This window comes from Varanus komodoensis, unplaced genomic scaffold (assembly GCF_004798865.1).
Source record: "Varanus komodoensis strain SLA01 unplaced genomic scaffold, ASM479886v1 scaffold13_3, whole genome shotgun sequence".
NCBI classification, from domain to species: Eukaryota; Metazoa; Chordata; class Lepidosauria; order Squamata; family Varanidae; genus Varanus; species Varanus komodoensis.
The window spans coordinates 798,502-826,146 of NW_025335409.1; the positions used below are offsets into that span (position 1 = coordinate 798,502).

The 27,645-nt window shown below is 39.6% G+C and overlaps 1 protein-coding gene across 1 annotated transcript in view; it reads right to left on the bottom strand.

Moving 5' to 3' along the window:
* Positions 1-27,645, bottom strand: part of GRM8 (glutamate metabotropic receptor 8) — a 469,558-nt gene that overhangs the window by 55,058 nt on the left and 386,855 nt on the right. Inside the window, exon 7 of the mRNA XM_044423415.1 lies at positions 19,760-19,896. Coding sequence (XP_044279350.1) covers positions 19,760-19,896 — 137 coding nt within the window. The remainder of the gene's footprint in view (positions 1-19,759; positions 19,897-27,645) is intronic.

Sequence of the window (27,645 nt, forward strand, 5' to 3'; positions counted from 1 at the left end):
TTAGCTTCCAGGTAGAGATTAAGTGGCTGGTTTTGCATGGCACTCAGGAATTAATTTCCATTTGGCTCAATTAATAGCTTAGCAGTTGTACATTTTAATTGCCATTAATGCACTTACAGTCCAGACTGGGCGCATTCTTTTAAATGAAAAGAAATAAACAACGAACATTACTTGGTGCTGCCCTTTTCTATTTGTTTTCTTTATGGCATACTGTTTTCTAATCAGGATTCTCCTCCGGGGACTTTGTCGGAGGTTCCAGAAACCTTTGTTTTCACCTTCCCAATGTGTGGAAACATACAAACAGATTAAATAGACGAGTTCTGTATTCTCATAGCTTTTGAGGGACAGTGGAAACAGATTTGTAAGCATTCAAGTGAGAAGCTGGACTCTTTGGGGAATGAAAGACTGGTTTTTGGCTGGTCTAAAGACAAAGAAATGCACGTCACTTTTGCTTCCTGTTCCCTTGCATATTTAGACTTTCCAAAGCTTTCCTTTACACGTTTCCCATGAGCTACTCTATTGAAAAAATAAAGTACCAATTGAATCAAAAGGACAATAAGAAGAAGAGGACAGGTGGTTCCATAGTAAATCAGTGTGATGAATGTGGAAGAAGAAACCAACTAGAACTGACACAAGCCAACAGAGAAATCTGAAATATGTTCTATCTCCTTGAACAAGGATGTCCAATCCCAAGATCTGGAAATGTATTTACCACTGAGATGGTCAAGGTCATCAGCATTATCTAACAGTGAAGGATTCACAGCTGTAGATCTGATGTGTTTGGACATGGTCGGGTCATTATATGAAGAACTTAAAGAGAAAAAACACAAAATGTGGATTGTCTCTTTCACAACTTTTGAGAGGAAGAAAGATAGAACCATTAGTAAAGTGGGTAATATCTGGTTCCTAAACCACTATTGGGCCATCTTTGTCCTATACCTAGCTGGAGAACTAGTGCTGTCTAATAAATGGAAGAGGTATTTACAAGACCAAGCTGGGGCTTAAATCACTTCACAGCTGTGAACAAACTCAGTCTACAGTCTTGGGAAGTCACTGTTTCTCAGCTTTCATTTGTAAATGTGTGTTGTTTCAATAACCTCTTTCAGAAGGCGTGGTGAATATGAATGATACAAGGCAGAATGGTATAGGTTATAAATATAATTGTATGCATTAATCTTTGTTCAGCATGGAGACTGAAAGTTACAAGCTCAACCCTGCCATGCAGCATGGTAGAGCAACTTGTTTCAGGTGGCACCTTGAAAAGAGAATAGGTGTAGGCAAGAACTGGTATCTGAACAATGCAACAAGACTGTAAGAACTGCCAATCATAGGATGGAGTGTTTAAAGTAGGGGTAGATAACTTTTTTCAGCCTGACAGGTGAATTCAATTCAGAAAAGCTCTCAGGGATCATATTTTAGTGGAGCGGGGGCAAGGCAAGGCGTGGGTGGAAAATACCAGCAGATTTGAGCTTCACATTTTTGCTGCCAGTAATTAAGCTGTAGGAGAAGCATGCCAACCTTTTGTCACTGGGAAAATCTGCCCCAGAGATGGGAAACCACCAAATAATTGGTGGCTGGATCCAGTATTAGGGACATAGCCATCTGGGGAACCCAGAAGACTGGAATGTGGCCCCCAAGAGAGCTGGATTTGGACCCAGTGCCAGAGGTTCTGCACCTCCGGTTAACACATTGGAACTAGCCAGCAGTATTATGCCTTTGGACAGCATGGGCATATTGAACAGAATTGTGGTTAAGAAGCTAGGTTTCAGCCACATACCTCTGTTCTGGGAGAGGGAACAACTCCAACAAAACAATCATATTATACATAACATGTAAGAAGACAAATTTTGGTTGCTTGACTAAGTAATAAAAATCAGGGTTTTGGGGAAGGGGAAGGAGAAAAAGAGAAAAGGAAAAAGCAGATTATGAGTGTTGGCATAAAGCAAAGCAAGGTGACGACCTGAAGACCATGCCAAATAAGGGAGTGCAGTTTGGAAATGTCCATCTTACACAAGTCCTGTTTTCTTTTGTTCTGATTGACATTGTAAGACATTTTGAGATACTAGGCCATGAGACTCAAACTGCTATTATTTTTATGCTTATCAGTTGTCACTGTCATAAAAATGAAAGGACTCCTTTTTTATCTACCTGACAATTCTGTTGAGCAAAATGTTGGATCTCTGCATAGTAATAATTTGCAATCTGTCATGGCTGAGCAGACAAAAGAACATCACACCAGTTCTAAAAATGGCTAGGTGGGTGTGGTTTGTTGAAGAAAAACAACAACAACCTGAAAATATGAAAGGTTTGATGGATCGGATTTCTAGGATCAGCTAGAGAGAGCTTTTCCTTGCTCTTTCTACTGCATGTTATCAAAATGCATCCAGTGTTGGTCCTCACAATGCCCTGTGATTTCCTGTTAAGCTTATCTGGGACTAAATTAGTCATTCTTTATGTGTCCTATCATATCACATATAGAATGTGATATCATATCTGTGGAGATAAACTCAGGAACAAGGAAGGCAGGAAGTGGGATTACCCCAGTTAGCTTGATCCCAAACCTCAACCTATTCAGCTGTAGTTCTGCAGTTCATTTTGGGAGCAGTGCTTTCTCTGTTGCCTGATCCCATTTTGTTCCTTTGTTTCTCGTTCTCATTACTGATCATTCTTTTCCATTAGAACAAGGGTGCAGGACTCTATGCTCACAGGCCAAATTCTGGCCCTCAGCAGGTACTGGTGTCTGCCCTCTAGGATTTCCCAGAAGGCCATGACCTCTTTCCCTTGTCCCACCTGTTTACCAGGCATTGATTTGGTGGCTTCACAGCTTTTGTAGTAACTGTGCCCAGTCTTAGAGGAAGAAATCCCTCTTCTAAGGCTTAGTCATTGACAGTAAGAACTATAAGCGGATTTATATTGTGCTTTGGGTACTGGGAAATATATCAGCAGCAGCAGCAGCAACACTGTTTTTGTCCCTTTTTGCTTCAGTGCCCAAGAACTTTCCAAAATGGCCTCTTGAGCTAAAAGAGCATTTTCATCTCCACATTAGGCCCTTTCCTAAACTTCTGCCTGCTCTGTAGTCTGCCTGATCTGATTCACCTCCTCTTGGCCTCTCCATCCTGGTTATGTTCAGGATGGAGCATACACACATCCACAAAGACACATTGTATATGTTATAAACCTTGCCTCTCTTCATTTGATTCAAGCACAGCATTGGAAATAGGTGGAACAGGTGCCCCATTAACACCATCTATGGAATCAGCTCAAATTTTGGGAGACAGAAGGAACAAAATGTAGAACATGGCAGCATTCTGTTCTGTTAGAAGAGAATGTGGGGAGCCTGCAATATATCTGAAACCCTTCAATGACCTCATAAAAGGCTAGACTATGGATTTAAGCCACACAAAGTTCTATTTTCAGCCCCTTCTTCCCCCAAGTGGCTTTTTTACTTTTCTCTCAGTACAAAATTCACCTGCTGCTACAGGGGAAGGCTTAGTGAAGTGCAGAATTGCCCCTGCATTGTCCAATCATAGAAAGTTTGGGTAGGATATAATTAGTCTTCCTTTTTCACACCAGCCTAATATTCCTTTCAAGTTGTTCCCCAAGCTACTTACTGACCTCTTTTTGCCCTTCTGGATATTAACAAATCAAAACAGACAGGAATTATGTGAAACATAATACAAATTCTAGTTTATTTAGGGAGTGGCATTAGCAAAGTACAGAACAGACGGAGCATATCACTAGTTCCAGGTGGTTCAAGTGTGAAGTCCTTGTGTCTCTGTGTTAAGAATTCATGCATCATTAATTTTAAATGTATGGTGATAATGGGTTCCAGAAATGACTTCAAATAATCCCTTTATTACCTCTGTCACGTATAAGTTATCTCTATAGCTTCATCCATCTTTCCCAGATTCCTTGTCTATGGCTAAATTTGCACATGCACAATCATCATGTTATTTCTTTATTTAATTCATTCATCCATTTATATACCACTCAATAGAAATCAACAACAGACAGGAATGACTTGTTCCAAATCATCATTTCAAAACAAGGCAGGTTTTTCTATCACACAGGATCCCATTTAATGTAGTCCATTTGGGTGACACATTTCACAGGCTCCTATCTGATATCAGATAGGCTACCTGCATGTGTGAATACACTCCAAAACTGGTTAGGATAGTTTGAACAGGTGGCTTCTAGCCCCATTGTTGAGCTCATAGGCTACATCCAAACAAGTGATGCACAATTTGTTTCAGATCATTTTTTAAAATCAGAATTTACCCAATTAGCACCTTCCAGACCAAACACAGATTGAACAGAGTTTATGCATTTCCGAACTTGCAATAGGATCTTTGGTCTTTCCAAAAATTCAAGGAACGGCATATTTCGATATTTGAAAAAATGTCTGTACAAGAAATGTATAGTTTTGGGGAAAACTGCACAAGAATTCTTTAATCAAATTGGATGAGATAACAATGTCCACTTTTCAAGGATGTGCTAAACTGATGTATGCATTTTCAACGCTACACAGGAAAATATGTAAGACTTTTCACTTGAAGAAAAGATCATGGTCTGATACAGTAACAAGATTAAGCTTCAACTTCAGTTCTGAGTACATCACACTTGAGTTTTTCTGGTGCATACATTCCTAGTTATTGACTGCAATCATGGTTGTATTTGGCTGAAAAAAACAGATACACATGCATGAACTATTGAAATGTTCTAGATCGCCACTGAAAGGTTCCTTTGGAAATTCAAATCTCCAACTGGAGAAGCTATTCTATGGAATGAATTTCTTCTTGTTTCTTGGAGTAAAGTGCACTCAGATAAACACAGAGGTTCTTCCCATTAAGCTGGGAAGTTGTTTTGGATAATGGAATCATATAACTCTGCTTTGCCTAAATTTTCTTTACCATCTATTGAGAGAAAAAAATCATTCTGGAATGAGAATCTGTAATGTAAATATCCTGCCTGGATAGCTAAATGTTGAGCTAGCACGTTGAGCCACCTTTGCTGGGAACCTGCAACTGCATGGGTGCCCACATGTGGAAGATGACTAGAGGTTTAGACCCAATGGCCTTAAAGTTCCCCTTCCGACTGTACTACTATCTGAGAGCCAGTGTGGTGTAGTGGTTAAGAGCATGGGACTGGGACTCAGAGATCAAGGTTCTAGTCTCCACTCAGCCATGGAACCAACTGGGTGACTTTGGGCCACTCACAGACTCTCAGCCCAACCAACCTTGCAGGGTTGTTTCAGTGATAAGATTGAGAAGAATTATGTAAACCACCTTGAGTTCTTTGAAAGGAAAAAAAAATGTGGGGTGTAAATGTAATAAATACCTTTTTCTAGTTACTGTTGTAATGTTATACCTATTAAATCCATCACTGTTCACCAGAAATCCTAAGCATATTTTTTTAGAAGTAGGTCCCACTCATTTCTATAGGATTTACAGCCATGTACCCATAAACATAACTGTATCCTTTAAAGATAACCCATGAGAACTGCTTTATGGCACTGACATAGCATGGACAATTTGGAAATATTCTCTAGTGTTTGAAATAGCTGAAATCATGTCAAGTGATATGTGTTGAAAGTTTTGTGATGGGTTTTGTCCTCAGTATTTCAGAGGAAATCCACTACTAGGTGAAAAAGAAGAGGTTGCAGAAACAAAAATCGCAGGGTCAGGACAACTCTTCAGGCTGATGCCAAAATGGTGTATGCAGAGATCACACAAGTGCAAAGTTCTGTTTACACTTGGGGAGTCCACACAGACCCATACTATTTTAAATAGAAAGAGCTGAGCTTGGCTCTACATTGAATTTAATGGGATAAATGTGCTTAACTTTGGCTAGATTGTACCTTAGGCTAACAAATTGCAAAATATCTTGGGTTCTTCCCATTATATGTGTCTTATAACCCACTAAAAATCCCATTCTAAATTGCTTTTTATTCTATTTAATGATTTTAATTTACTAGGAGGGTTCCAGCTACTGAAGGCAAATTCACAACAGCTAAAGGTAATTTAATCAATGGCCCAATTTTCCTAGTGAGGTTAAAATACAGTTTAATTTTCAATAAAAACCATAATAAGGATGAACTGGTCCTTCAGTGGAATTTTCAAGCCACATTTCAATAAAGACAATCTGGAGTGCAATGCTGCTGTCAGAACAATGAGCCCTGTTTAAAACCTATGTACACGTTTGGTTGTGACCAGAATGTTGAGAAGATCCTCTCTGCTTTTTATACTTTCAAAGATGGTGGATTAAAAAAAAGCTTGCAAGTTTGTATCTTCCTCCCAACGGTTCTTGGGGCCAAATGAACCCATCATGTCACCTGACAGTAGGAGGTACAGATCTATCAAATCCATTCTATCTGTGCATCACAGACTGCGAGGCATGTGTTATTCTGCCATCCACTCATTATTGGATTCAGACTTTAAAAAAAACAACAGATTTTTTTATCTGTGCTAACTGGAATTTTTGTTAATTCGAATCAATTCCTGAAAAAAAAACTGGTCAGAAAGAAATCTGTGTGTCTCTGAAAAATTTGGCCCTCTATAGAATCTGGAGTGCAAATTCATAGAAATCCAAACTCATGTGGATCCATTGTGGATTTCTGAGAGATCCCAAATTGGTAGTGCCTAATTTGAATGGCCACAACTTCCTCCAGTGTTTGTCTAAGACTCTGTTTCTGCAGATTTCATGACCAAGATCAAGTCATCCCTCTTCCTCCATCTGACATTGATGGTCTTGTCTGATGAGGAGGTCTAGAGATCTTAAAAGGTCACACTTTTAATTGGACTCATGAAAATATAGTAACATAAAATGGATTTTTGTTTATAGCCATCCAAACTACCTCTGCTTCTTAAGAGCTTTGCAGCAGTTTCTATGGGGTCATACTGTTTTTATATACTTATGATTGCCTTCATAAATATAATATAATCTGGATCCACTCCAGTGTTTGCCTTCGGCAAGGGATTGACAAAAATGACAGAGCACACAGTGACCAAGTCAGAACCTTATGACTAATCCAAAGCTGATGACATATATTTACTGCCATGAGACTGTCTAAGTATTCCTCATGCTCCATTTGAGAAAATCAACTTTTATTGATGCTGATATGATAAAGCTGAAATCCTTAAGCGGTTCTTCAGCAGAGACAGTTGTATTAGTCAACTAGCATGTTTCTGTTTCTAATGACAATCTATGTTTCTTTATCACTGCTTCTCCCCAATGTATGCTGTTATGTGTAAAAGCTTTGTGAGGCAGAGGTATACCTGGGTGAGAAATTGTCTAGGTGTTTCACCATGATGAATGAAGGATATAGGACCTACACAAGGTCGCTCACAGAAACCTGAGACAGAGGTTTCCCCAGCAGTTCAGCAGAGGAAGCTGATGATCAAAAGGTGAAGCATCAACCCCTATGGTGTGATTTCCATCATCCTTATTTAATTTACACATGTTTTCTCTAATGGATACGTCTTCAAATACACAGTGCAATGAAATCCCCTAGGGATTCAATTACTCTACAGTTTGTGTCTCCCTACTTCCTAGCCCTAATATGTGAACTGGATATCAAGAAATTGCAAAGCTCTATCCCATCCCACTGAAGCTGCTTTTGAAAGCTAATCCTGCACAACCTCATCCTTTGCCTGCAACTATTGATCAGGCTATTACACCTGGCATATGCACTTCCTGCTTAGACGGTCTCTGATGAATGCAGAGTCTATTAGAGGAAGAGAATATAACATGAGTCACACTCAGTTGCCAGATCTATCGAACACCCAGGTCTGTCTTAGCAGAGACTAGCAGTTCTCTGTTATCCAGCAGCATTTGCTACTTGGCTTGGAGCCATCAAGTAATACTCATGCTATTTAATCCTGGAGAAAGCCTTCACTTCCCACAGCATCTTTTCCATGCATGCATATCCATGTTCATATGTGTAAATCATACATACATATTCATGCTCAAGCTGTTAATTATATGTGCATGCTCAAAATCCTTGTACGGATTTTATACTGATGGAATCACTTTGTTCATATATTTACTTGTGCCCTATCTATGTCAACACGGATTTATGTATGCTTAAATATGAATAAAAATCCTACAAGCTCCCAGATTAGACAGAAAAATACCCAATGCTCCTGGGAAATGTTGAGACCTGTATGTGTTTTTTTCAGTCTAAACATGCATGGTTGTGTTCCGCACAGAAATCTTTGTGCACACAATTGCACATTTTAAAATTTATATGTCTCAATATATGAGCAGGAAGAAAATCTATATTGGTGAAATAAACCAACATGAACTGAAGGATTTCAGGGTTATACTTCTCTGAATTTTGCAATATGGTTCTCTAATAAAAATGCGTACATTTGAGGGAACAGTACACAAAAGGACACACAACAGGGGAAACTGCTTGCAAATACACACGCGCACACGCACACACACACGTCATTCAGGAAAGTTGTGTGCAATTTTTCCATGCACAAAAATGCAAATGCATATACATTTTTGAGTAGACTTGCAAACGAATGTAGATATTTGTGGAAATGCACAGGGGACGAGCGCTCACATCTCCCACGTCTCCTAACCTGCCTTTTTTCAGAAACCACCCTTCCAAAATCCATGATCTTCATCTCATTGCAGCCTAATCCTGCAAAGTGAGCTGAGCCAAGAGGAAGCCTGCGACCAGCAAACTTTTGCATCATCAGCAGCAGCAGCAGGATGTAAAACAAAGGAGCTGTAAGTGGGCATCCCTGCTGCCATTCCTGGTGAGTAACCTTCTTCGTGTATGTGGAAGAATGGAACTGTTTATACAGTGCATGGGGCCCAATTTCAGATGAGCACCACTTGAACATTGAACGGGCTCCTTAGGAACTTGGACTCTGGAGTCCAGGAAGCCAAAACCAGGATATCCAATGGATTTTCCACACACACCGAGATCCTTTGCACATCCCTCGCTTCAGCACATCCAACACTCTGACCACCACACCACACTGGCTGTGTTAAAGACCTGAAATTCCTATAAAAATAATGGATACTCCAAATTCAAACTGAATTTCTGGTTCAGCTATGGGATATGCTACACCCTGCTGGTATGGAAGCTTGTCAGTAGGAGTTTCAAGGTAAAACACATATATAGCTCACACTTCTAGTGACCCAATTCTAAAAGCAGATTCATTATTAATCACAAAAGGAAGTAGATTTCCTAATTTATAAATGCCAAGGACTGCAAGCTTGTTCTTAACAGCTTTCCTCCTGTGGAAATTATATGGCTGAGAACTCAAAAGTTGCTAAATCCACACATTTGTTGTGAAGCAGTACATGTGGGCAGAGTGCAAATATGATAGCTAAATGAATAAAACATTATCTTCTTTTTTCAAAAAAGAAAAAGAAAGATGGAGATTCTTGCTCATATGCTTTGTATTCATTATGAAAATCACCATAATTGTTGATTTGGGCAGGGATTTTCGCTTCCCATATTAGTTGTGAAATGGGTTGCTTGGTGCTGCTGGGAAACAGAGGTTAAAACATGTCAAGAATATTAAAATTTCAGATACCCAAAATGAAATTGGTTGTGCAACTGGCATGATCTGAATTTCTGGAACATTGTAGGCAAAGAGGAATGAGCAAAAAACGTGTCCCCTTGCATCTTCACAAGCAACTTGTCAGGTCTGAAAATATGAACTTTGGACAACAGAAGAACAGGTGCTTGGGTCACATTTCAGAGCAAGATTTCCCCCATGCTTGAAGTTGGCTTACAGTGAGAGTTAATTGGGGGGTGGGGGGTCTAAAGTGAACATTAAGGAAAGGATAGCTATCTATAGTTATCTATGTATCAATCTACTTTGCATTTTTATATGGGCTGTTCTGAAATTCAGAAACTTATGTAAGAAGCAGAACACAACTACACTTCTGCTTTCACACATCTCTGAATTTTGTGCTGGAATTTTCTGATCAATAAGTATGCACAAAAATAGATTCATTTTTATACTTGCATTCAAAATATTCACATTAGAGGGGGTCACATTTTGTCAGACCTAAACATTGTCTTTATTAAGGAAAGATACATGAAAACAATGACAGACAGAGCTGTAATTGCCTGCCCAATATGAAGATCTCTAATCTCTTAAGTTATTATTTAAATTAGGCCCAAACTGCAAAGAACCAGCCAACCAGCCAATCAAGAAAGGCTAATGCAGAGGCACTCTTTACTTCCCTGTCTTCCATTTTCATTAGATGGCCTTTCCCCCTGTCTCCCCTTCCTATTTCTGAGGGAGAGAGAAGTTGGGCAGACTTAGGGTTAGCTCACATCTTGGGTGCTCACTTTCCTGTTGTCCCCACATACCAGAATACCCACTGTTCTTCCTCTTTCAGAGCACTTTCCTGACCTCTGAGAGCAGCTGGCGTGGTTCTTTCCAAGCTGCAGTGGAACAGGTGAAGGGGTGGAACTCCAATTGCTACCTCTGAGCCAGGAATCCTGGGTTTATCCAGGGGTGCTGTCTAGAGACCATGTGATTGCTCCCTCCCTGCATTTTCACACCTTAACAACCTTAGAGCAATCTCAAATTTAACATTACGCTGTTATTGAGAGGATGGTGTTTTTAATCACATTCAAATTGTGGTTGGTTTTAATTTCTTGGATTTCTGGTGTCCTAAACAGTAATAATGGAGGGTTCTCAAAGATCTATGGACATTTCTACTAATCTTTGATTGAATGCTAGTAGGCAACTCTGAATGATCAGGAAGCCTGCTTTATCAGGGTTCCCCGTGACATGGAAGCTCCTGCTCATGATCAAATGAATGTGAGTACAGCTTCCTGCACTTCAAATCTCTCCACTCTGCACAAGAAACACTGGGGGTGGGAGTTGTACACCTTCCCACGTTTGGCATTTGCATGAGGAGGCCGACAGCCCTAAGGCTCACAGGCCAGCATCACAGAGAAGCTAAGCCTAGATCTTCACATTGTGCATTTTACAGTGAATCAAACAGACCCTCTCTGAGATAATCTCAGTGATGCTTGATTATGCGAATTTCATTTGATTCTGCTTTAGCATTTCTGCCGGTGGAGAGCTTTTTACACTATGCCACATGCAATCACCTTTTATATCAAACCAAGTGTAACCCATTAGCAGCCATGTACTGATGCTTTCGTTTTGCTGCCTTTCACCTTTTTAAGTAACAAAATCAGAAGTTTTATCAAGTTGCTAGCATCCCATCCACCATACATAGCTATTCTAGGGACATGGCTTAGCACTGGGCCTTCCTTCTGCAGCCCCATATCTACTGCCCAGAGTTCGCAGTGTTTCTTATCGCCAATACAGTGTGAGTGTGAGTGTGAGTGTGAGTTTGGTATGCACTCATGAAAAATCCCAGTCAGCTGCTGACTTTTATTACATTTCGCTAACTCCATTCAAACTAACTGGAACCGAAGAGAAAATACTGAATTGAGATAATCTAGGCAAATTAACTGCAGAGCTTAATTTATGTGAAATAATTTGCCTGAGAAAATAAGTTCAATGTTAATTAAATTAAATAAATATATCAACCCAAGTAATTGTTTCTAATTATGCATATATAGATATCAACTAGCACGTGTAAATTTTATGCATATGTATGTCCTGTAGGCCTGACTCCCAAATTGTTTCAGTGCCTAGTAACTGCACTGGTTGTTGGCCTCAGTGGGTCACTGGTTATTCAGAAGTTCTTGAAATTCTTATGAATTCTTCCAGAGCAATATTGTCAGTATCAGGATGCTAGGCTTAGGTTCCTCTATCCCCGCAACTTCCAATTCAGGAAGCAGTCTAGCAGAAAACAGAAATTCAGGTGGTCTAATCTAACATGAACCAAGTCTCGTTCTTTCATTAAGCTTGATATCTGCAACCAGCAGCATTTTATTGCAGTCCCCTTTCTATATTTTGTTTTCCATCAACTGCTGTTTTGTATTAATATTGCTATGTCCAAAGTGACATATTTAGTGGAAGGCAAAAGCCTGATTCAATCCTGAGTGGCACTTTTTTCAAAAAAGCTCTCTCCCTAGAAGCTATATGTGCTCCAGAAAGAAACTGAAAAGTTAGCGTGCCTGGGAGAAAGCATTTACATCACTGAGAACTGAAGGCAGCAAAGCAATTCCATAGCTAGAGGGAACCCTGAAGTCAGTGAAGGCTGCTGACAGAGGCACCCCTGGAGACCTTACAGTGCCTTTATCAGGCTTGACTCAGCCGTTTCTGCTCAAAGGGGAAGCCAATATCACACCAACAGAAGGACAAGTGGCAAAATAGACCCCAAGGAACTAGCACAAATGTCAGCAGAACCAGAGCAAGCAATAGAACAAAATCTAAATCTCTGGCATGGAGTGAAGACAAGAAAAATTAAAGCTCTGATTCTCTTGAATAATCGTCATGACTAAGACATGGCTGCAAAACATTGTCTGTTCTCTCAGGGCATAGCAACGCTGCATAACTCTCAAGGGCTTGCTTTTACAAAAGATGGCCCATAATTGAGTTCTATTCCTTCACCCCATAATTTGTAAGCATATATGCTACAAGACATCAGGGCATTTTGTATTTCCCTAGGAATATTCAGCCATCTGAAAACATGACTACTTTCATTTCAGATGGACTGGGTGATTACACCTGATTTAAAATTGTACATGAACTTGCCTTATACCAGATGGGAGTATTTGTCCTATTACAGTTAAGCTTGTCAAAGAACTCAGTAACAGACTCAGACAAGTTGCACTTTCTATAAATCCTACCCATGCATTCCACAGTGTAGTACCATTTCCTGGATTCTGCCTTGCCAGCCTTTTTTTAACTTTTCAGAATTGTGCACAAATTTAGTGATGGAAGAATATGGAAAATAATAAAACACCATCTGAAAATACACATTTCCCTTCCCCAGAGGCTATAGCATGGTAAGTGGGGAAGATTTGTGTATTTTGTGAAAACTGCACATCTTCAGAAGTGTGACTTCATGCAAGTGCACCCAAATGCAAGTTTAAGAAATGGGGAGGGGGGGGGGAATAGAATCAGATTTCAGCAATTAGTGGGTGATGGAATAAAAGGCATCAGACAATCCAGCGAATGGAGACAGAATAGGTTTGATAACATCTATTCATCCCGAGCTACCCTATAATCTGGTCTGACTTCCAGCTGCTCTCTGGGGACTTATGTAGGTAGAAGTTTCTAACTTCACGGGCTACCAGAACTGGTATTGCCAAGAAACAAAGCTGTAATCTTCTGTATGCATAGGCATAGCATGGTGCCCTCTAAGCCTTCGCTACAAACTTAGCTGTGACTCCCTCTCTGTGGAATTTCCTGACACCTGATGTCAGGCAGATGTTGCTTTGTTTTCAGCAAATGTTAAAGACATTTTCATTCAGATTAGCTTTTCCTCAATGATGAGCCATGGTTTTATAGACAGGACTTGATTTTTTAATATATATATATTTGTTTTCTCATCTGATGTGTCTTTCTTTACTGTTCACCACTTGGGGATTTTTAAAAGATATGATGCAGTGTACAAATGTGGACAATCAATGCACTAAATAATACAGATTTTCCCCAGACAAAAGCCCTTTGCTTGCTGGAGGGGTCTTCTCTCTGACATAAATGGCTTCCCACTGAGGATGATAGAACTTGCATGCCCAGTGGGAATTGACGGTTCTCCAAGGAAGTGGACTGTCTTTTCTGCCAATATCCCTTCTCCTGCCCTGCAAAGTTTTGCAGGCCCTTGGTGGTGCATGGGAACGGGGAAGCTGCTGCAGCAGCAGCTGTAGGGGGTTGTGTGTGTTTCATGAATGCTTGTATGGGGCATGTGCAATAGAGCAAGGCCTTTCTGGGCAAACTCAGGAATAATTGTGGATTCCTATCTTAGACTGTCCATCTGTCTAATTCCATCCCTGCAATATATGTCTCCTTATGGCCTTAGACTGCTTTTGCATTATTTTAAGGTAACTGTGCTTTGTCAGTTAGATCCCACACCTTCTGATTTGGAAAGGCAACTCTAAATTGTTTTAAACAAATAAATGATGTGGCGTTCAGTTGAGAAACACATATGATGATAGCACATGAATATGGTAAATAAGGGAGAACTTTATGGTAATAAATAGTTCTGCACTGTAATCTCAAAGTAATTCCTTACTTATGGTTTGAAATCCAAGGTAATGAACTTACAGAGCAAAGGAAAATAAGTTTTTTCGCTCTTTTCATGGGCCACCTGTGCTTCAGGTAGGTATATCAGGGACAACATGGTAGCAGTGGGTGGAAGCACATCTCAAACTAGATGTTTTAGAAAAAATGAAGTGTTCATACTGTTATATATTACTGTATCATAGTATTATATATCTGTAAATAAATAATTTTATTATAATTAAACTAATGCTGCTGGTGATAATAACTTAAGATTTATGCAGCACTGTTGATTGTTCAAAGCACCTCACATATAATATCTTGTAGTCTTTAGGTCACATAGGCCAGTATTTTCCTATATTGTCGACAGGGGAATCATTCTGAGAGACTGGCTTGCCAAAGGCTACCTATTAATTTTGAACCAAGCGTCTTTATCATTCTAACATTTAATACAGTCCTATGCATATTTACTTTAAAGTAAGCTGTACTGAGATCAGTGGGACTTAGTCCCAGGAAAATGGGTACAGCATTATAGCCCTAAATTCTAAGCAGCCACACTACACCTGTTCTTTATGGGTGCAATGCTACATATTCTTAGACAGAAATATTCTACAACTTTTGGGATTCTGTAGCCAGTAGCAGATGAGTCCAAGCTTTCTCCTGGATTAATGGCTGATTGGGGAATGCTTGGAGGTGAAGGGCATTTGTCTGTCTAAGCATGCATAAGACTACACTATAAGTACTGTAAATTGTGCTCCATGAACCTCTTAAATTGTAGAGTGCCGTTGATCTGCAAGTTCAACCTTGATGAAACAAGACAACTTACACCCTTTGTAGCCACAGGCCACATTGTGATCCACTGCCTTGTTAAAGATAATTTACATATACTGAGATCACTTAGCCTAAATTTGCCTTGCATCCAAACACTTGAGTTTAATCCTGTCATGGAAGCAGACTTTTAATAACACAGACATAAATGAGATTACATTGGCCTAGTCAGAGAGCTTTTGCTGAAATTCCAAGCCTATGATGGATAAGCAAATAACAAATGCATTCAGTAAATTACAATGGAAGTAGAATTGGGAACCAAAACTAAAGTAACTGAAAGCATTATTTTATCCTCATCATTGATTGATAGCCTGCATAACTTATCTAAAACATATCTCATAGTGACTTGGCACCAAAAATTAAAATATTACTTAAAATCAAAATACTAACCATGAATATATTGGCAGCAGAATCCACCAGAGAACACCTGAGTGAGGAGTCAGGTCTTTAACTGATTTATAACCCTCCTAAATAACAAGGAAAAGGTGGGTGCCACCACTGTACCATCAGGTGGCAAACTGTAGATCATGGCTGGATCAGCAAGGCCTCCTCCAATGATCTTAGCGATGGCCCAGGACCCTATCAGGAAAAGTAATCTCCCAGCTCATTTAGTACAAAGTTATTCAGGGCTTTGAATGCCAGTAACAGGAACGTGCACATGGCTCAGTAGTTAATAGGTGGATCGCATCACTGATTCAACACTGGTGTGATACTTGCATGGTCACACAGGGCCTTGTCCACCACATTCTGCACCAGCTGCAGTTTCTGGACCAAACCTGTAAAATCTGTTACAGTAATCTAAACATGGGATCACCAAGGCATGCACTGCAGTGGCTGGATTGCGCTCCATATTAGAAGGCTTGATGATGCTCAATCATCATTGCATTGTTTCCCCCCTGGGGGGCAGAGGGGCTGTTTCCTTAAGGGGCTGTTTCCTTTGTTTTTGTTTTCCTTAAGCTTTGTTTGAAGAGTTTTGAGCATGCTGACACTTTCATCTTATTTCTCATTTGGTTTTCTTTTGATGTCACTTCCCATTTGAGTTCACTATTAGAGGAAACGATTCCTCTCGACAATAGAGTTCTTCTGGGAAAATGTCTGTTTGATTCTCAAAGCAGATGATTGCTCAGGAAGATAGGTGGCTATCCAAGATGCTATAGGTAAAACATTAAGGTTGCAATCCAGAACCCACTTAGCTAGGAGTAGAAGCTTTCGAATTCAAAGAGACTTACTTTGAAGCAGACACTTACTGGGAGCCCTATTAAGCACAGTTCTTATTTCTGCCTAATGTGCACAGAATTGTGCTACACAGTAATTGCCATAAACACAACTGAAAAGAAAAGAAAAGAAAAGCAAGCATTTGTTTGTTCTAAGAAGTTCAGGGCAGCTTACACAACATTATTTCATTTTATCATTACAAGTTTACCATCTATATTATGGTCAACAGGCCAGAAACAAACACAGAAAATAACTGTCAATGAGAAGTCCTCCCTCCACCCTCTGAAATGGAAAAAAAGTTCCATTAAAATGCAGTGACTTGAGTGATATTCTCTGTTTCGCTGAGCTGTGCACCCTCTTCTCTTTCATTCCCTACCCCTGGGGAAGTAGTGATGCTGTTTACCGGAGCCTGCTGGAGGGCCTTTGCAGTGTCTCCTCCCCATTTCTTCTCCATGTTGTTCAACCGAGGCTTTACTAATCAGCCACCAGGCAGGCAAATTCTTTGGACCTCAAAGTGGGGTGGATAGTTGTCTCATCATCTCCCAGCACTGGTCCCTGCAGCTCTGCCTCTCGTCCCAGCATGCTCAGTTTCCCCTCCAGGAGCCATGCAGTGCAGCTAGCAATTCTTGTGACACTTGGCTAGCCATTCTCTGCAACTGGTGGTGTTCTGCTCTGCTCTCTCTTTTTCTTGGGTACCTGACAGAGCAGATTTCCATCTTTCCCACCCCAGAAGCCTCTGATAGCCCAGATCACTAAAGCACATAACAAGCTAAAGGTGGAGAGGTCCTGCTGGCAGCAAGTATCTGCCGCGGCTGGAGAGAGGACAGGAAAAGGCACTTTGCACTGACTGGGAGTTCCCAGCAGCCCTCAGGCCTTGCAAACTTATGTGTACTCTTGTGTGCATTTTTACTAATGCATGCATCCATTCTGCACATCTTTGAAAAGAATCGATTTTTCCCCATTGATAAAGCATATTAATGTGCATTTTTAAAGTGCACATTTTTCATGCACATTTTTCAGATGTATACATAACATCAAATGAAATGTTATGGCCCCTTAATCACTTTGTAAGCTCAGAAATGTACAGACTTCAACTAGAGATTTTGTTTGGTCTAGAAGGTGTAAAATAGGTAGAGACTATCAAAAATAATGCAAAATCTTGATATGAACAGGATTGTACAGCAAAAGCAAGCAGAACTTCATTCACTTAACTGAATCGCCCTGAATGAAACTTAAATTCAGCCAAGAGCATTTATTTACTTTAATTATATTTATTGATTTTTTTTATCCTGCCCTGTTAGCCATAAGGTTCCTTTATAATAGATTGTTATGACAAGCCTTCAAAGATCTATAAACAATCACATTGTTAGGAAAGAATACTACTAGGGATGTCTTAGTCTGCAGGCCTAAGTAAACTAATTTATTTATTTATTTATTATTTAGAAAATTTCTAGAAAATTTTTAGAATTTATGTCATTCTAACTAGATTAATATTGGAAAACATGATTCAGATTGTGCATTTTTCCAAATTTTTAAGCTCAGGTGGGAAAACATTCATATATTGGAGAAAGTGTGCATGTGTTGGAAAACTGCAAACATGGAAGTCCATATTAGGGAACATAAAATAGATGCTTTAGGAGAAGTTGCTTACAATATGTGCATCTTGGAGATGAAATCGCATAAGGCATCATATTTCAATAGCATCTTCTGCTTCACAGAATATGATGCCTGGACCTCACATCTGAACTCAGCTGGATAAGCAACTACACACCTGGAACATCTGTATGTCAATCAGTCTTACTGAAGAAATCATTTACAACAAGTAACTGAAACCAAGCCAATGGTGAAAATTAATATAAATATTAATATTAATGCTAGTTCATATTAAACCATAGCCATACATGGGATGTGCTATCAGAAAATACTGACTAGGTTTCATTCAACTCAGCTACAGTTTTCAATCTGAAAATGCATCTTGAAACTGCTCAGCCCTTCCTTTTCATACTCCATCTGCTTTACTTTACAACAGACATTTATACTTTTGTCCTATGTCCTGAAGACCATGAAAAGTAGGAGGAACTGATTCTGGCTTCCAAGCCAAAGACCACTATCTTTTGTTTGTACCAATGAAAGAGCTGGATGGCCACTTTCCAGGAAGCAATAGAAAGTGAACAGCAGATATGGTAGGGTGGTTTATCACTGCAGCAGCTGGAAATGGGAAGCTATTATATGCATTACTGTTGGTAGCACACTGATAATTACTGTAAAGTAGTCTCGGAGGAACAATCATTTGTAAATACTTACACTGTTCTTTTGGTTATTGTTTATCATGGGCCTGTTACACTACACAAGAGCTCTACAGAGCCTGTCTGGTCCATCAGGAAAAAGAGAGTAATAAATCCAGTCCTTCAATTTGTACCCCTTAATTGAAAATTCTCATACCCTTTCATCTGATATTTGTGAACCAATCAGAAAGCTTTGGCTATTGGGCAGTATACATATGAGGAGAAGGAGAAGGAGAAGACCGAGTGCAAAGCAGCCATTTCAAATAGCTTTCTGGGTTTTTCACCTTAACCCTGTCCATGAAAGAACTTGCTGTATCATCAAGTCTGTTCCTGACCTAGGCCATTCTTTTTCATATGTTTTCATTTTAGAGAGCATCTTTCCTATCATAAGGTCCCTCAAAGAACTCTTGAGCACCTGCAATAGAACCTCTGCATATTGGTGAGGATACTGGGCCATGTGTTAGTTGCACTTCAATTCTTGCAGGGCAGTGGATTGTCTTGTGGGTTCATCCATTGGCCTGAGTGAACAAAGAATTTAGAACAGACCTGATGCTTGACTGTGGATGCACATTGTAGGGAAAGACTAGTAGTACTGGAGTGGTTAACTTTCAGGAAAACTTGTCTACCATTACTGAATATAGTGGTGAGCCATTACACCAAACTACTCCAGCAACCTTCCAATGAAGTCCCATAATTTCATGGAATACAGTTTGAAAACAGTGTCATCCCCCTTCCCCTTGATCCTACACATCTGGAGTTAATTAATTCAGGGTGGAATCCCATGTTCTGTATCTTCAATATATGTCATGCCTAGAACAAGTTATAGCATTGGTTATCTCTGCTGCTATCATGTCTTGTGTCAGATATTTTCTGTAGACAGCCATTTGCAACCATCGATATTTAGTTCCAGGAAGTGAGAAGGAAGGGGCTGGAATTAGCAAAAGTCCACAGCCCCAGACCCCTTTTCCCCTGCTTGAAGACCCAATTGTACCCTTGGGGGAGGGCAGGTTCTTTCCATGCCAGCTGTGAGGGGATGAGGCAGTGCTTAACCTTCAGAGTCCTATCTCTAAGTTTGTAGGTCCTTAGAACTGGGAATCCAAAAACTCTGATGGGCTCCAAGACAAAGTGGAGAATCGATAGGATTGTAACCTGACTGTATTAACTTAGTCCGGATAAATTGCACAATACTGAAATGCAATTTAAAAGAATTTAGAGGCTATGATAAAATATCTCAAAAGGTGCATTTTGTCTTCCCAAATGGGGTTAATTGTACAATTAGAAAGCAGCAATATACAAACTTACATTTAGATGAAGTTGGTTTGTCCAGTGGCCAATGATTTTATATTCTGCACTTTTGTTGCTTAGTTGATATTGGAAGATATCGTAACGTCCAGGTGCATCTCCATTTTCATTGAAAACAACAGGTGTTCCAGCACTCCCTATAAAAGATCATAAAAAAATCTCTTACCCAGTAATTTCATCAAACAGAAAGAAACACTGGATGTTTTATCATTCAAACAGAAAATGGTTGGAAAAGAGGACCCTAAAATAATCCTGCCTCATAATAAAATGTGATCACTATCATAACTTGATCACACATATCTCATCTTCCTTAGTTACATACTCTTAATGTCTGTTCTGAAAACGTTTTCTGCAACATCTCTTTCCCTGCACAGTGACACACAGGTGTTATGACAACTCTCATTTCACATCACTGGAGTAAAATTATATCACTTCCAGCACTGGTACAAAGACAAGAAAAAAGGAAGAGACATCAAGAGCAAACCATCCTTCAGAAAAGAGAGAAAGGGCCAGCCAAATGCTCTTCTGATGGAGTCCCCCTGCTGCCCAGCAAATCACTAAGGATCTGCTAGATGGTTAGCCTTAAACATGTCCTATCACACAGGGGAACAAAGAGACTGAATGTTCATTACTTGGGAATACCCAACACTCAAACAGGGATGTTTGTTTCTGCTGGTCAAACTGGCCCCAGAGGACACTGATCGGCAAGGAATTTTACCTGTCTTATAAAACTGATTGACATGCTACAGCGAAAGAACATGAATCCTGCTAGCATAGCCCCAGATGCACTTTCCAACATCTTCAGTCAGGCCCAGCTTGGCGAGAATTTTGTTCTGTTCATATCTTAATGTGAACTCTACTTATCCTTCAAATTCTCAATTCTGCCATGGAGTTCTCCAATCAGAGTCTCTGTACAAACGTGTATATATTAGATGGAATAATATGCAAAAATTCATTATATTAGGAAAAATGCCTGGAAAATATGTTTATTAGACAAAAGGTTGGAGTGTCACATGCCCCCATTGAGTATACAAGCCAGCCATGTCTTCCATCACTATATTCCATTCCCTGTCTGCTAATCTTCCCCACCCCACCAGTCATCTGTCACTACTGAACATGTTTAATCCTCACTGGAGTGTGCCTTTCCTCATAAATATTTGCTCTACACAGGGAAACACTGTGTTCTTCCTGAGCACACTGAAAGTTGTTTTTTGTTTCTCCATGGTCCTCCTTTTGATTACATAAACCTGACAGCACCGCACCTGATTTTCCTATTGTATGAGCAAGTACCACAATTAAAATGATTAATCATTTCCCTGAACTACGATCATGGCTTGTCACAAAGAGTCAGATGCCTTTCAAGAGAACTGACAACATATATAGAAAGAAGCAATTCCTGTAAATGGCATTTCCCTAAGCAATTCCTTTAAGTGTACCCCCATTATCAACTTGTGCACATCACGATAATTAGTAAAGGAAAGAATGAAAAACAGAAGTAAAAGACAGAATGCCACTTACAGTGCCATAGCCAGAATTCATCCACTATACATTACTCTCTCAACCTAAGAAAATATTCACTCTTTGAAATTAAATGAGATTAATTGACACTTCCACACCTATGAATGTTACTTCTGAGTAAACACAGGAGTGATTGTGCCTCTTGCTTCTAAGTCCCACTATGTTCAAAGGAGCTTACTCTCAAATCAATGTAATTAGGACTGCAACTTTTTTGAATGGACAGTAGCTGGGGGGGGGGGGGGCAGGGGAGAACATTCCCAGTTTATAGGACTTTTCAGGAATTTGCTTTCCTGCCTTCTCAAAATTAGGGAAGAAGGGAAGAGTGAGCCCATGTTCTCAATCCTTGCCTCCAACGCCCCAACCAACTGCAGTCTCAGATGTTTGCATGTTGAAGCTTCACAGGGACTGGCCTGCAAGAATTCTTGATGTGATCTGGAATGCTAAGTGGCTAGAATTACTGACTGCATCAGGAATTCTAAGCATTTTGGCTTAACATGCAAAAGTCCCCCTATTCAGAAATTTCTACTTATCACATGGAGATTTAAAGGTGTAGTTGGTAGAAATGAGGCTATGGGGAGTGAGGGGCACAGTCAAGGTGCATGATTTGCCCCTGACCAGGGCTCCAATTGTGATTTAAAAGTTTGCACACACATCAGAATGGCTATTAGCCAGAGGTCTTCTCTGGAAAAACAACTTGATGGGCTCAGAACTCTCAAATCAGCAAGAAGAACAAAATGGCAAGAAAATACACAATGTTAGCAACTTTTTGTGCAAATTGGCACCCAAAAAGTGAACACACTTCGTGCGATTTGTGTAAAATCAGCCAATGTGCATACATTGCTACCCCCAAAGCACATGTTTGTTGAACAAATTGCGTGTTGCTTGTTGTGCAATTTTCTCAAAGCCTGTTGAATCTTTCAGGTGCTGATTGCCAGAAGTAGACTAATTCTATGTAAATCTCCTTAGCCATTTTTAATTGCAGGAATTGTGGCCTTTCTTAAAGCTGGAGGTCAGGAACTGGCTAGACTCACACCATATTGACTCAGAATCTGGAGAACCAAATTCTGAAAGTCCGCTGGATTTTCACTCCTAGGAGATTCCTCACCAGCCATTAACAGGCCTGCAGTTTTTTTCAACCACCAACCTTTGCTCATTTTCCAGCTTTCTTTAGAAAAGAAAGAACAAGATAGGATAAATGTAGCATGCCGCAGAAGTACTTTCCATGTTTCACATTCCTGATGTGAATAGGTGCAACATCAGCTGCATGTTGTACCATCTTGTGCATGTTCCTCCAAAGCAAGCCACAGTGACTCTGAACTGGAATTACAGCCTCAGTGAACTAGAAATTGTTTACACTTTACAGAATTACCTACCATTGAGAAATTAGATATAGGCAGTGGCTGACAGTGATGGACACATATCGATTTACCTGCAAAGGTGCCTACCATTAGTGCATCAGTCAGCATTTTGTAGAAGTAAGTAACCTTTTTTTACAGAGAGAGAGAGAAAAACATGTCAAATTCTATCAGCAATCTTTCAGCAGAGCCTGACCCTGCATTTAATTAATATAGTGCCAGATGCTGGATATAAGTGTGTTGAAGTGTGGCATACAACCAACATCCAACATTCCCAACAGCAAATGCATCCTAGAGGTTCCCAATGTCTTTCCATTCATTCCAGAACTTAAATGGCAACCAGGGTGCTAACACTGGAATCCAAAGAAAGCATGTGTGCAGGGAGGAGAGAAATATGTACATCAAGGGAAATTTTCCTTCTCTTCTCCAACATCTTCTGCTACTGAAACAGATAAGCCAGGTGAACAACTATGGTTCAGTACCAAAGCATCAATTTGGTAAGAAGGGTTCAAGGGTCAGCCCTTGTCTTCTCCTGGTAAAACTCAGAAAGCCTAAGTTTCCCATGGATTGCTGCTGTCCATAAATAGACAATATGGGGCTAAACTGACCAATGACCTGGCATAGTATAAGGCAGCTTCCAATGTTATTGGGCAGTGGAAACTGCTGTAGGGTAGAGAAAACAGGAATAAAGATAGAGTTCATTCTCTTTTGCATGTACATAGCTATGCTTGGAACCCTGGCTAAGACTAACAGCATGAACAAGCAACCAGTGTAATAAACTTGTACAGAATAACTGTTTCTATTGATAGGTGCACAATCAGAACAGATGAACATGGTCAGAACTGCCATCTCATTATAAAGATCACTGTGCAAAGCTGCTGATTACCCCTTGAGAAAGTGCATTTCACTGAGTATTCTCAGTCCTGTCTTCCTACATCTGCCAGTCTGTAAAATTTTGCATCTTAACTTTGTGATCTTAATAAGTGGAGCTAACACCTTTTTCCCATCACATATTGCCTTTCCCTGATTCATTTAGAAAATGCTATGATGTTACACAGTTGCCATTATGCTTATCCTGAGGACAAATAAACACCATATGATCAGCACTCCAAATACATTCATTCATTCATTAGTTTTATCTGTTTTATAGTTGGATAATAGTGCGATCAAATGCCAACAGCCTAGTTTCATTTCAGATTCTGGTGACTCTGTAAGCAAGTAATTCTTGAAAGAGCATGTAAGAAGTCATTTGGTCTAGCATGCTAGATTCCAGAGTGTTGCAGCAATTAAAATTAAAACGGTTCAAATGAAGTAATATTTGGAAGTCCCCTGTGGTTTATAGCCTCACCTGTCATTATCATAGATTTTGTATATAATCAGATTTGAGTGCCAAGGTTTTTTCTATTGCTTTACTTTTAAATTGGTGATTAAATGGATCTACAAAATTATTTTTTGCAAATAAATTAAATTACAGTGGCAGATGGAATACGAATAGAATTGGAAAGGAAAGGAAGAACACCTATAAGAATGCATGGAATTTGGAAGCCCCAAAGGCAGAAATATATCTGAAAAAAACGGGGGAGGGATCTGTTTGGCTCTATTATGCATTTAATTGAGACAGATACAATAGATTTAAATGAAAAGAAAAGCTGATAAAACATTTAGAGATTACTTTAAAGACAGAATGCCAAAGAAAGAATGATCAACAATTAAGTGGAACTAAAGCATTCTAATTTGAGACTGTTTTGCTGGCAGATAAAAGTACACACTTCACTGTATCAAGTTCACTGATAAATGGAGCTATTATCATGGCAAACCCACAAACAGAAGAACATTTTCAAACAATATAGTATCCAAAATAGAAAATAATTGTCCTCCACCAGCTATTAAAATCTGATAGACAAAGAGAAGAGTCTTTGGAGAGCAGTATCCAAGAAATACTCAATTTGAGCTGGTGGCTTTGAAAGATTCTTCCATTATGGATCAAAATTCTTGCCCATTCTTATTAGAACTGTGAAGAAGGATTAAACACTGTGAACTTACATTTGTGTTTGTTGAATTACAGTTGATAACATTTTGCTGCAAAATCACTGGATTCTGCTAAACTGATTTAGGATTGAGAAGTGAAGCAGATTATTTAGGACTAAGAAGTAAAATCAGTGTAATATCATTGCTGACTGACCACATGGCAAAAGTATAGAGTCCAGTCTTTTGCACATTGCCCTCAAGTGAGATTGTATTTGATGAATCTTATTTCCAGGATTTCACCCCTAATCTAATTCATGATTAATACTTTGCATTTCTTCTGGGCCACAGTAGCATCATATAGGAAAGGCAGAAGTTATGCAGAAAAATCACTCCCATAAGCAGCATGTGCATTAATGCTAATATGCTTGGATTTAGCTAATAATTTATGGATTAAAACTGGCAGATAGCAGATCGCTACTGTTCCTCTTGATCCTTAAGAATTAGAGCAACGGCCAATGGATTATTGCTTAGTGTAACAAGCAAACTTTCATGATGTCTGTTGTATGAGAGTACTAATACCCAGAGTCATCATAGGGCAATAGTCATATTATCAATAAAACATTAAAAAGACATTTTAATTTGCAGGGCTTTCAAAGAATTTTATAGAACATGAGTTTATTGAAGAGCAGTCTCAAATGAGGTAATTGTATGCTTACCAATGAAAAACATTATCCTATCTCCAACCCAACACAAACAATGGTGCTTTGTAGACTAAAATGGTCCTTTGTGAAATTAAGTCTTCTGTAATAATTCTGATTAAGTTAATCCCATTGGTGATTGTATATTGAAATTAGCATATGGTTATTCAGGAGCATCTTTTATACTGGATCAAAACACGCAGCTAAGGCTGAAAGGGCATGTCGAAAACAAATGTGCATTGAAATCCAACTGGCTGCTTTTTAAAAAGAAATTTATATTTGCAGATGGAGACAACCTTCAGCATAGTAGCAAGGAGGGAAGGAAGCACTTTAACCCTTCCCTTATGCAACTTCCTTCAAACCAGTTACCCCCCCCCCCCAAGGCTCTAGATGTGCATTAACACATATCTGGATAGGCATAGGAGCTCGGATGGTGGATTTGCAGATGGAAAATGGTGAGAACACCTGTCTTCTTACTACTACTCTGCTGAAAATGGCTTCCTCTGAAAGCTGCTTTAGCTAAAATGCACATGAGAATATACCAGTCAGCTATTTCTGACTGACACCATTTTATAAAGGACAACAAAGAAATGAAGGTGCAGTTCATTTCTTCAAAGCAGTGAGTGGGAAGGACATGCTGCAACTGAACGTGAGAAACCAGCAACTCAAGAGGCATTTTCCTTAATGCATCTGTATGCATGAGCATGGAATATGGAGTGTGGGAATTATGTTGCCCAAAGGACCTTCCAAAGGCATGAGAAACAAACCTGGGAACCACCAGCTACCTGCAGAGCAAACGCCACATGCTTCTCCTCTCTTGGCTCTTGTTTATGGGCTGGAAAATGCTCCAGATTCATTCATCTCACCAGAGAGACAGAGAGTAGCAAAGAGAAACAATTGTATTGGACACAGAATCTCAGATGATTGCTAGTATTTTCCTGTTCCCGGTCCTAGTGTAAGAACTGGCGGAAAGCTCTATGAATAACCTATTCAAATTTTGTCCTAATTCAAAGAAGGGGCTTCCATCAGTGTGACACAGATGGGAAGTGGCTGGTGAGGACAGATTAACTCAGTGCATCCTAGATTGCATGTATCCATAACTGTGTGTGTATGTGTATGTGTGCATGCATGTGCCTGCACACATGCACACACACGTACACACATAAGCATACCCATGTGAAAAGATGGAAGGACCCAATATAGTTTGTCCAAAGTGTCAAATTATCCCAGCAGGCTAAATTCAAATCATCTCCCTTCTCATCCATCAAGGAGGAAGAAGGAGAAACATAGAAACAGAAACCCCAGACATGGCAATTTTAATTCTATTTAAAATGGCAAAGAAGAACCTGCTGAGTTAAAACCAATCCTCACCTAGAACCAGCACAGCATGGGAGAAGCATGTCCTGCCAGGTTGTGCAGGAACGTGTGAAATGTTGCATTTGGAGAACCTTAAATAAAGAATTCAAATCCCTTGACACATATACTGCCTTTGGGGCACAGTTCAAGTGAATTTCTGAATGCAGACAAATCGGCTGTTGAGCTTCGCTCTGCAAACTGCTTTTTATGTATATATCTCACCTGTAGCAGCCTTAGAGTTAAACCGTCTGTGTTAAGATGCAAGACAGAGACCATAACTGATGTATACTTTGACAGACCATTCTGCAATACTTGAGAACATGAATATGGTGTATTGATACTGAACTGGATTATTTCATGATTTGACTGCTCTAATATTTATATACATGTTGATAGCAAATTAGACCATCCCCTCTGATTTCCTCTTGGACTTTAACGAGTCTCTTCTTTAACAAGAATTAAGATATTTATTTTATTCTGTTTGTGAATATTTGTACTGTAAAACACAACTTATCCAGAATAAGAATTGGAATATGCCCATGCTTGAAAAACTGTGCAACTTTCTTTAAAAGCACAACTTTTTCAAAATCTGCCTATTTCATTTCACCCACATTTTGTTCTATGGGAGACATGTGCCCATGCATGGAAGGTTTGAAAAGCTGAACAAACTATGGAATTGCCTGCAACACTTTCATCTTGATAGCTGCTCTTTCTTCCCCCCTGTGATTTTCACAAAATGAGTAGTGAGCACAAGAACAGATACAAGTTAAGGAGACACAAGCATCAGGCTGATGTTCAGAGAGACTTAGTGAGCATGAAAATTGCTTGTTTGTCTATCTATCCCCAGAAAGGAATTCTTGTAAAGAAAAAGAAATCAGGAAAACTCCAACCATTTTTCACTCAATCTGAGGCTTGATCATTTGCCTGTCCCCACTGGCTTTTCCTCCCTTTTATTCTCTCTCTCTCTCTCTCTCTCTCTCTCTCTCTCTCT